This window comes from Bombina bombina, chromosome 6 (assembly GCF_027579735.1).
Source record: "Bombina bombina isolate aBomBom1 chromosome 6, aBomBom1.pri, whole genome shotgun sequence".
Lineage (NCBI taxonomy): Eukaryota > Metazoa > Chordata > Amphibia > Anura > Bombinatoridae > Bombina > Bombina bombina.
Window position 1 is genome coordinate 892,459,951 of NC_069504.1, and position 12,168 is coordinate 892,472,118.

The 12,168-nt window shown below is 38.8% G+C and overlaps 1 protein-coding gene across 1 annotated transcript in view; it reads right to left on the reverse strand.

Annotated features, from left to right (window-relative positions):
- Positions 1–5,333: 5,333 nt before the first annotated feature.
- Positions 5,334–12,168, reverse strand: part of MINAR1 (membrane integral NOTCH2 associated receptor 1) — a 131,720-nt gene continuing 124,885 nt past the window's right edge. The window contains exon 3 of the mRNA XM_053716156.1: positions 5,334–5,861. Coding sequence (XP_053572131.1) covers positions 5,664–5,861 — 198 coding nt within the window. The 3' untranslated portion in view covers positions 5,334–5,663. The remainder of the gene's footprint in view (positions 5,862–12,168) is intronic.

The following is a 12,168-nucleotide window of genomic DNA, read 5'->3' on the forward strand; positions in this document are numbered from 1 at the left end:
GTTGGCTTCAGTTGTGATTTAAGTAATTTTGCTGTTTTTTTGGAATTCAATATACATTTTTTTCCCTCTTAATGTGCTATTGGGAAAGATTTTAACAATTTCTACTGATGTTTTGATACCAATTACTAGACATTAATAGATTCTAAACTGACACTCTACCACAGCATAATTACAATCAATAATTAATGTGATGTCTAATGTTAGGAATATTAATTCTGTTTATGCAAAGGTCAAACTACATTTATACTTTGAATTACCCTGTGTTAACTGCTGAATAAAGCATTTTATTTTTTTTGTACACACTGAAATCAAAACACATTAGTAGGCAATGAACAAGGCATTAATTTCATTAATTGTTGCCAGATATTTAAAAGGAAATGTGCAGTGAGCGCTTGTTACCTTATTAGCTATCTCAACCCATGTGTGATGGTCTTCATATGTGCATTATATATACAGTAATATTACTATTTGATACACATGGGAGCAGTACTGTTTTAAAGGGACATGAATCCCCAATTTTTTTTGGAACAGCATTCCAATTTACTTCTATTATTTAATTTGCAATGCACAGGAGTGAGCCAATCACAAGAGGCATCTTTGTGCAGCTACTAAGCCTATTTAGCTATGTTTTTCATCAAAGGATATCAAGAGAATTAAACAAATTACACAAAAGAAGTAAATTGGAAAGTTGTTTAAAATTGCATGCTCTTACTAAATCATGGGGGAGGGGGAATCAAGTTTCATGTCCCTTTAATGAAAAGGAGACCTATTTTTTTATTTAAAAGTATTACACATTTTTTTGTATAGCTTAAACACATATAGTGCTATATTAGTTAAAAAATGTTTTAAATATATTTTATTTACCCTCTTAAGTTTTTTGCCACCACCTCTCTGTGCAGCTTTTTTTTGTTTTCACTTTTGACAGGCAAGAGGTACAGCCAATGGAAAGCATACCGTCTGCCCTGTTGAAAACTATAACAGCTTGTGATGCTGCAATTTAACTAACGTGTGTAACTAGGGATCTTCCACTGGTTTAATGGTTTATTTCAACACATTTGCATGCCTCTCAAGCATAGTAACACCTTTTCCCCCATACTTCAGGAACATCCATTAAATTAAAAAAAAAATCTGTACCTTTTAGATGCAACAAAGAAAACAATTATTTTTCTGTCCCTTTAAGGTCATATATTGTAAAAAAATAGCACTATTTTCTCAGCACATACTTCATGACAAACTTCTTTAAACAAGCATGAAAGTCAAAATTAAACTTTCATGAGATCCGTGTTGACTGGCGATGTGGGCAGAGTTTTGAACAGGGAGTAATCCCTATTTTTGTCTTATTTAAGGATGGATTGTGAGACTTACAAGACAAAAATTGCAATTTCTCGTGTGTCTGATGATCCCTTTATCATTGGGGTCTAAGTATTGGTCTCACTGTGTAAAGAAAAATAAGATAAGGATGATTTTATGTAAACATAGACTGATAAGTTGACATCTGCTCTACCTACAAGCTCAGCCCATTTGTTTGGGTTGTGGTTTCAATTAGCAGCTATTTCATGAACAAAAATATAAATATAGTAGCAATTACCCCTTACTTTTTTATACTCTGCAGCTAGCAAGCCATTGCAAACACATTAAAGGAAAACCAATTTTACAGTGCACTGTTCCTATAATAAAATGTTTGACTTTTGAAACCTATCAGGGTGTTGTGCTTTACACGCCAACAACCATGGGCTCCTCTAAGTAGCCGACTGCAGATAAGAAAATATACATAATTGACTCTTACAAAGTAGTGGAATGTTATAAAAAAAAATAGTTAAACGCTTCCTGATTGCAGATTCCACTGTCTGAAATATCATTTAGAAATGGAAGCTAAGAGGAACTGTTCAAGTCAAAGCAAAATCTGGAAAACCAAGACAGATATCCTATATAATTGCTAGTAGACTGGTCAGGAAAGCAAATCCCCCCCCCCTTTACTATAAAGGACCTGAGGGAGGATTTAGATGGTAGCATAGTCCATTGAACAGAGATGCCTGCACAAACATAACATAATTTGCATCATGGATGGACCGGCAGAAGGAAACATTACAAGCAATCCAATCACAAAACTCAATGTCTGAAGTATGCAACACAAAATATAGATAAGCCAGAGGCATTCTGGGAGTAACTGCTGTGGTCTGATGAATAAAAAAATCAAGCTTATTGGATACAGTCAATCTAGGTATGTTTCAATTAATATAGAGAAGCATTTAAAGAAAAGAATGCATTGCATTGCCGACTGTTAAGCATTGAAATATATATTATGCTTTGGGGCAGTCTGTCTGTCAGTAGCAAAGGGAAAACTGTAAATGTAGAAGGAAGAATAGATTCTACTAAATAGCTACAAATCCTGGAAGCAAATGTTCCACAGTCAGTGAAAAAACTGAAACTAAAAAGAGCTTGAGATATACCGACAAGACAATGATCACAAACAACAAAGGCTCCACAGCACCAGTTTAATTTAAAAAAAAATGCTTAATTCAGTCCACATAAGCACAATAAGTTGCGGTCAATTTTGATGAATTAGTGCCCGGTTTTTAATAATCCTATTAATAAACAAGGGCACTTTAATTCATCAAAATTGACATTTCACTCATTTTCTTCAAAAACATACTTTTTAATCCTGATAGCCGCTGCAGCGCTTCCTCTGCCCGTCGCAAGCCCTCTTCGCGGGTCCAAAATGACGAATTTGGCTTCCTCCAATCACAGCGTTGCCTCAGGCCATGATTCCCCCGGGGGAAGCCATGATTGGAGGAAGCCGGATTCGTCATTTCTGACGTATGACTATGAAGAGGCTTCCGACGGCCGGGGAAATAGCTGGAGCGGCTGTCAGGATTAAAAGGTAAGTTTTTGAAGAAAATGAGTGAAATGTCAATTTTGATGACTTAAAGTGCCCTTGTTTTTAATAGGATTATTAAAAACCGGGCACTTATTCATCAAATTTGACCTTCACTTTAAACATGCATCCAAACAAGACAATGATCCAAATACATCTGAAAATTAAAGGCACAGTATAAACCAATTTTCACTTAACTGCATGTAATAGACGCTACTATAAAGAATAAGATGCACAGATACTGATATAAAATTCCAGTATAAAACTGTTTAAAAACTTACTTAGAAGCTCACAGTTTAGCATTGTTGAAAAGGTTAACTGGAACACACACTGAAAGTGGTTATATAGCAAAAAAAAAACAGACAATCCCCCCTTCCTCTGCATATGAAAAGATTCTTTACACAAACAGGAGCAAGCTAGAGAAGGTATACGTCGGTATTCTCCTAAAACTTTGGGGTTTGATTAGTAGTCTGAAAATCAGCACTATTTAAAAATAAGCAAAACTATACATTTTTACAAAAACACACCCAGATGAACTATATAAATGGATCATCTACAAAACATTTATGCAAAGAAAATTCTAGTGTATAATGTCCCTTTAACCATGAACTACATAAAGAAATGAAAGATTAAGGTTTTGGAATGACCTTTGTAGTCTTGAATATTACTGAAAATCTCTGGGTTAATCTACAACATGCAGTGTATGCAACAAGGAAGGGTGGAGGAATAATCCTAAAGCAAGAATAGAAAGACTGGCTAAAAATAATAATAAATAATAAAATCATTTGCAGGGTGTGATGACTGGAAGTACTGACTGGAAGGGTGCAAACACATTTAACCCTTTGAGCTTCTAAGCAGCATGCCCCCCTGCTCCTATACTTAACAATGTTAAGTATAAATAAAGTTGTGCGTGACGTCACCACGCAAAACGGGAAGCCCCGGCGATGCCTGTCACTCCACAGGTATGATCGCCGGGGTAGGAGCGGGTGGGAGCCCCCAGATCTCCCTCAAGTTGGGAGAGTGCTAGTAACGGCTCTGAGCCGTCATTAGCACCAGAGTGGGAAACTCTGTGACGGCTCAGAGCCGTCATTAGCACTCAAAGGGTTAAACATGTCACATTTACAGTTGATTTTTTTTTTACTCAGTTAAAGGGACATTGAACACTAAATATATGTGATAAGAATAGTATTGAGATTATTCCCTGCCTCCCTCTAGTCGTGGGTGCCGCCATATTGAATCTAGCTTTCACTGTATTACAGTGCTGATACGTCACTTCTGTTTTTAGTCTCTCTTTGGATGATTAACATAAGACATAAGAATAAAATACAAATCCAGCAGAACATTTCAAATATATTTATTTAAATAATATTATACTCTTATATTTTATACATTCATCCTGTCCATTCATAATACCGCAGGTTAATCTTTGTTAAAGATGCCCTCTGAACAATGCAGGTTAGTTTAAGGGACATTCTAATTCAAAAAAAATAAATAAACAAATGCTCCGGTTGGTTAGAGCAAGCAGTTTTTGCATTTTTTTTTACCTCCAGCTTGGTATGTGGTTTAAAACATATAAATAAATCCCTTCTCTGAAGTATTGCAAGTCTAAAGCAGAAAACATCCAGTTATTGGTGATTATTTATAACTGCCGCTCCGTTTGGCTGACCAGCCCTGTCCTGCTTGGAATCTGCTTGGAGTCAGTAATGCAAAACAAATTAGAGCATGTTATTTTTGCCTTAAAATGTCCCTTTAAGTTGATAATTATAAATAGCACTTTTCAGTCTCAAACACCAGCAGGATTATGCTTGTCATCTTTCAAAGCTAAAGACTAAAGGGGATTCTTGCAGTTACCTAGCAGACTAAGCCAGTGCAACCTGACCAATGTCTTTAGGAACTCTGCTAGGTTAAAGATATCACATTTAGATTACATGCTAATATGGGATTAGACTACAATGCATATTTAGAATACATTCACATTATTGTATTAAAGCCAAGAGTAGTCCAGGCTAACTGTAAGCATTTCCTCTTTTTAAAAAACAGTTGCTTTCAGGTCATTTAGAAACAAATTTGTTAGGGTAGTTTGGAAATTCCATTGGTTGTAACTATACGAGGAACAGCTTCAATAATGTACTAAACAGTTAATATTTAGCCCTAGCTATCATCTTTGACTTTAATCAATTTGTTAGACATGCAGCTGTTGCCCTTGTTATTTAAAAACAAATCCATCCCACACTCTTAAAGAACTAATTATTTCTCAAATATATTTTATCAGAACTAGACAAGATAAAAGATGCACTCTCTTAGCGCTTCCAAGGAGCAACTGATATCAACATTCATTGATGCAGGTGACGCAGATTCAAGATTTGCCATAGATGTATTGCAAAAGAGACATGTCAGATGTAATTATACAATTGTATTGCTGTTTGAAGGATGCTGATTCATCTCTTTGGCTGTTCATTATTTTCTGTCTCCCGTGGTAATTCTGTTCATTTCTTTCATGTATAGTACTGCTGATTTCATAACTACAAGGAATATTATTGAGTCTTAGTAATGGTACCAAGGTAACTGATCTTGAAATGAAAGAAAAAATAAAGATAATTGATCTTTTTACCTGAAGTCTGAACTCCACTTAGCAGTTGGAACATAAAAGATTTGGATTACAGACATTAGCCTATTTGGTTTGTCTTTTAATATTGCACTGCAACATTGCATTGTTATGGTCACATCTTTCATGGTGTATCAATGGCTTGTTTGTGTCTAACCAGTGGTCCATGTTCACTGTAGCAGATTAGGACTTCATGGTGCAAATAGGGACAACAATCACCAGTATAACTGTGCATGCAGCTGCAGTGATGAGAGCTGCCATTTTACACACTTTAGTACGGCGGAATTCTGCTTCCTTCCTCTTTAGAAGAGAATCGTAACCTGGAGTGTAAATGTCTTCCATCCAGAACTCCAGGTTGTTTGGATTCAGAGACTCCTGAGCCTGTGAATAAAGTGTAATAGAATATTTAAGTATGAGTCAACTAACTCTGGCTTTGTTTCATTGTTTTTATAAAACTCTGAGCTACATAGAAACATACATTTTGAGGACAGATGAGAACCATAGGCTGAACAAGTCTTCCCATACACGGAACTTCACCTTGAGAATTATTTTATTGTTAAGGTATAACACAAATACCTGTTACATTATTTTAACTTATCCCTCCTACTCACCTTTATATATATTTCTTCTTGTTAACTTTTAACCTTCTCATGCAGCCCATTCACATTGCACTATCCAATTATTTGTTTTACATCTTCCATATACAGTATACCATGTTTAAAATGTACGTGGTACACACATTATACATTTAAACAAAAATCTGTTTTTGAAATCGGTGGATGTAGATCTATTAGAGAAGGAGAGAGAGACAGTGTGTGTGTGAGGGGGGGGGGGGGGAGGGGGGGAAAGAGGGTTCCCAATAAGAGGGTTCCCAATAAATTGTTATAGTAGCTGCAAAGTCTAAAATGCATGGGAAGTTACTATTTTATCCCTCCATACATTAAGGCCCCCTTACCTTATCTCTCAGTAATTACACAATGGCTAAAACGTAGATAGATAAATTGTAAAGGAAAATGTATTACCTATCTCTTCCACACCACACTGGGAACTTGATTGCTGCCCATTGTTTACATAATCTTTCTAAAGATAATACTTAAGTATTCCGATTTTTAGTATAGGTTGTGGTTTTAACCGGCAAACACGGCTATTAAAGATAAAGGAACTACTGAGAACAAATTAAAGCACTGAAAATTTTACAGTGCAATGTCCCTTTAAACACATTTAGGTTGAACTCTCTGTGTATTCATAGAGCCGGAAGACAATGAGATACTACAACTCATCATACAGTTGCAATTACGCTTCCTCTAGCTGGTAATCAAACCTCTAAAGCCTGGAGAGCCGGTTGTTGTAGAACTTCCTATTAACCCTCACAGCACTGCACAAAAACTCAACCACATGCACTACTCTAGTGATAGAAAATCCACCATAAAATGCCACACAAATAGAGAGATATAAGACAACACAATAAGTGATGGCTATTGAGACCAGGAAATACAGTCTCAAAACTGAAGGCAGTACAAAAATGAAAAGTTAAAGGGACAGTAAAGTCAAAATTAAACTTACATGATTCAGATAGTTTACTTCTATAGTATCAAATTTGCTTTATTCTCTTTCTATCCTTTGTTGAAGAGAATGCTCAGGAGCAGGAAAGCACTACTGGGAGCTAGCTGAACACATCTGATGAGCCATTTACAAGAGGCATATATATGCAGCCACCAATCACCAAGTAGTACTCAGTAGTAAACTGCTGCTCCTGAGCCTACCTAACTGTACTCTTCAACAAAGGATACCAAGAGGAAGAAAGTAATTTGATAATTGAAGTATATTGAAAAGGTGTTTAAAATTGCATGCTCTGTCGAAAAACATAATTTATACTTACCAGATAAATTCCTTTCCTTCCTGGCAGGGAGAGTCCACGACTTCATTTCTTACGGTTGGGAAATACAACACCTGGCCACCAGGAGGAGGCAAAGACACCCCAGCCAAAGGCTTAAATATCCCTCCCACTTCCCCTATCCCCCAGTCATTCTGCCGAGAGAACAAGGAAAAGTAGGAGAAACATCAAGGTATAAAGGTGCCAGAAGAAATAATATAAAAAAAGGAGCCGCCCAACAAAAATTAAATTACAGGCGGGGTCGTGGACTCTCCCTACCAGGAAGGAAATTAATTTATCTGGTAAGTATAAATTATGTTTTCCTTCCATAAGGCAGGGAGAGTCCACATCTTCATTCATTACTGTTAGGAAAACTATACCCAAGCTCCAGAGGACACTGAAGGAATAATGGGAGGGAACAAAAAAGCGACAGACCCTATTCTGAGGGCACCACAGCCTGCAAAACTTTTCTACCGAAAGCTGCTTCAACCAAAGCAAACACATTAAACTTCTAAAGTTTAGAAAAAGTGTGTAAGGACGACCAGGTAGCCGCCTTACAAATCTGATCCATAGAGGCTTTGTTCTTAAAAGTCCAGGAGGAAGCCACTGCTCTAGTGGAATGAGCCGATATCCTCTAGGCTGTCGCCCCGCTGTCTCATAAGCTAAGCGGATGACACTCCTCAACCAGAAATATAGGGAAGTCGTAGTAGCCTTCTGCCCCTTACGCTTCCCCGTATAGATGACAAACAAAGAGGAAGATTGTCTGAATTCCTTAGTAGCCTGAAGAAAGAAATTCAAGGTATGAACCACATCTAGATTGTGAAGCAAGTGTTCCTTCGCTGAAGAAGGAACAACAATTTCTTGATTAATGCTACGATCTGACACCACCTTAGGGAGGAACTCTAATTTAGTACATAAAACTGCCTTATCAGCATGGAAAACAAGATATGCGGGGTCACATAGCAAAGCAGAAATCTCAGAAACTCTGCGCGCAAAGGCAATAGCCAACAAAAAAAGATAATTCCAAGATAACAATTTAATGTCAACAGAATGCATAGGCTCAAACAGAGCCTGCTGCATAACACTAAAAACAAGATTGAGTCTCCAAGGCGGAGCCCCAGATCTAAACACAGGTCTGATCCTAGTCAGAGCCTTAATAAAGGACTGCACATCCAGAAGCTCAGCCAATCTCTTGTGCAGTAACACCGACAGGGCCGATATTTGTCCCTTCAGGGAACTAGCAGATAGACCCTTCTACAGTCCATTCTGACGAAAAGATAAAATTCTGGCAACCTTAATCTTATGCCAGGAAAAGCCATGCTCTTCACACCAGTTCAAGTAAGTCCTTCACACTTTATGGTAGATACGACGAGTAACTGGTTTACGAGCTTGAACCAGAGTGTTCAATCTCCACGCACTCAGCCTCAGATAATCTAGAATTTGATGAACGAAGGGACCCTGTATCAGCAGATCTCTGCATCAAGGTAACCTCCACTGAGATGAGGACATCCCCACCAGATGTGCAAACCACGAAATCCTTCACGGCCATGATGGAGCAATCAGAATCACTGATGCTCGCTCCTGCTTGATGCGAGCCACCACATGAGGGAAAAGCGCAAATGGAGGAAAAAGATATATGAGTCTGAACCTCCATGGTACTGATAGGGCATTTATCAGTCCACCTGAGGATCCCTCAGCCTGTACCTGGGTAGCTTGGTATTGAGGCAGGATGCCATGAGATCTATCTCCGGCATCCCCCGCTCGCTGCATATCTCTGCAAACACCTCAGGGTGGAGAGACCATTCCCCTGGGTGAAAGGATTGCCTGCTGAGGAAGTCCGCTTTCCAGTTGTTCACACCCGGAAGGTGGATCGCTGACAGCATACATCTTTGAGTCTTCACCCACTATAGTATCTGAGATACTTTTCTCATCGCCAAGGGACTTCTCGTTCCCCCCTGATGGTTGATGTAGGCAACCAAGGTTAAGTTGTCTGATTGGAATCTGATAAACTGGGACAAACCCAAAAGGGGCCAAGCCTTCAAGGCATTAAAAATGACCTGGAGTTCAGTGGAGGCTCCTTCATAGGGGCAGTGGGGGCAGCACCCCACAAACTTGTGGGGGCAAAAAATAAAATACAAGAAAAGTTAGTCACATTCCTTGAATCCTTTTTCAGAATGAGTGGCAGTTAAAATAATAATATCAAAATATATAGAAACTATTTTTAATAAAAAAAAATAGAAATACTTTAGGGCTTGTTTACCCTACTAAAGAAGCAACAGTAGCAACTGAGCTTTCAAGATTTAAGGGCGTTTTGGACATCTGCCCTGTATTTGAGCACTTTACACATACTCCCTCTGTCTCTTTAATAGAATTCTGAGCCACCCCATTCAGTTCTCATTCGACCGTTTAGGCTCAGACGGCCTAAAAAAAAAAAAGAATGGTTCTAAAACTCTCATTGGCTAACAGCATGGGCGAGGGGGGGCTTGTAACAGTAGGCAGAGCGGGAAAAAAAGAGTCAACTCAGCTTACAGTATGGGATGTTGAGTATTCCTCTTGCCGGCTTCCATCATATTACAGCCAACTAGCCAAGAGGAGAGCAGATAAGTACGATAACTGTATGTGGGGCTTGCACACATTCACACTCATTGCCTGCCACAGCCGTTATCAAAATGACACCCAGGGAAAAAAAGCATCATCCCTAGGAGCACTGTGTGATCATCACAGTGTGATGTGCAACAGCTGTGTCCTCCTCCCCTACTCAGCCTAGCCCCCGTTTGTTAGGAGAGAAGCTGGCCTTCCTGACCAGGCTGCAGCGCTATACTACACTCTCCAGAGAACACTCACCATACAGTGTCACACTTGGGGGAACATACAAACGCCGACTTCAGCCATGGTTTCTTTCCCCCCAGGCATGTGACAAGTTGCTGGTTCTAGACATCTTGTCACACACCTGGGGGAGCGGGAGAAACCATGGCTGAAGTTGGCATTTTTATGTTTCTGCACGTATGACACTGTATGGTGAGTGATGTGTATCCTCTTTAAATGGTCACAGCAGTTTAGAAAAAAAATCTGACACACATACAATTTCCTTCAAAATGCTGACAATATTAATTTTGCTTGCATATTTGAAGTAGATTATATCCACGTGCACCGTGTGTTTGCATATGTTAACACAGCTATAAAAGCCACATACACGTTAAAATATACATACACATCTCAACCGGATGACTGAGTCATATTACAGGTCTAGTAAAAGCATTAGCAAATAGTTCATTCTCGTGCAATAGCTAAATTTGCACACACACTGACTGTCAATCACACCGTCGGTGAAAGGGTCCCACCCCTTGAAGCACATGCTAGATCCCAGGAGCTCCCTGACATGGACCTGCAACTGCTGGATTACCGGGTGCGAGTAAATACCACCCGCATCAACAAGGCTGGTCTGTGGTTCTATACTCACCCACTGGTTAAGCTACTGTTCCTGCGGCATCACACCAGTTATGCCAATGGAATTGATAATCCCTTGCTGGCTTTATTAATCAGTGCCACTGCCAGGGTTTTGCAGGTAAAAGTTTGAGGCACCTTACTGGCAGGTGAGAAGCAAGGCAGCAGAATCACCGGGTGAGGTCCCCTACTGCAGCTCAGCACTAACAGGCGAAATAGTTGTGAAAGGCTGGGCTAAAAGTATAATATTATCTTATATGCACTTCCTCTCACTGCTGCAAAAAATGCATTTTTTAAATCCTTAACCCTCACACATACTCCTCTTGCTTCGTCTGACTGCACTGTGTGAACGGCACGCTGACAGCTGCTATACAATTCATAACAGGGATATGAGAAAAGAAAGAGCAGTGTGTTTGATGGCTCAAGATAAAAAAAAAATTTTTTGCAGAGGAGAGAGGATATGGAAAAAGAAGAATGTAGTTTGTGCCCAGACTTTAACCCCTATTGCAATGTCTAGCGCTGAGCCGTGCTACAACAGCAAAAGCTGAATGGGAATAATAAAAAGGTGTAAGGGCTCTGGTAATGTGAGAGGGTGCAGTGTGGGTTTGTAGGCAATAAATAATTAGTATTTATCTGTAAGATGTACTGATAAGTTAGGGAACTTGCTAAGCATTTCATACTTTTTACTAAAACAAAGCATAATTTCCTGCATTTGGTAAGAAAGTGTGTGCATATATATATATATATATATATATAGTGTGTTTGTGTGTGTGTGTATATATATATATATATATATATATATATGTGCATGTATGTATGTATGTATATATATATATATATATATATATATATTTATATATATTTGTGTGTGCGTGTATATATCAATATATCTATATAACTATATATTTCTATCTATATATCTATATCTATATATATTTCTATCTATATATCTATATCTGCATCTGTAGTCACAATCACCCAGAATGGTCTTAAGAAGTACGTGCCTTGGGACAGATGATCTGGACAGAGCCACCAAGAGAGCGAGTCTCTCGACAGGTTGTCCAGCACAATCTGTTGAGACAGATCTAAATGGTCTCCTTTCCATTGTCTCAGCATGCATAGTTGTAAGGGTCTGAGATGGAATCTGGCAAAGGGAATGATGTCCATACAGGACACCATGAGTCCGATCACCTCCATACACTGGGCCACTGAGGGTCTCAAGGAGGCCTGGAGGGCAAGACAAGCAGTAGATAGCTTGCAACATCTCTGATCTGTGAGAAATATTCTCATGGATATGGAGTCTATTATCGTTCCCAGGAAATTCACCCTTGTACTTGGAGTAAGAGAACTCTTTTCCAAGTTTATCATCCA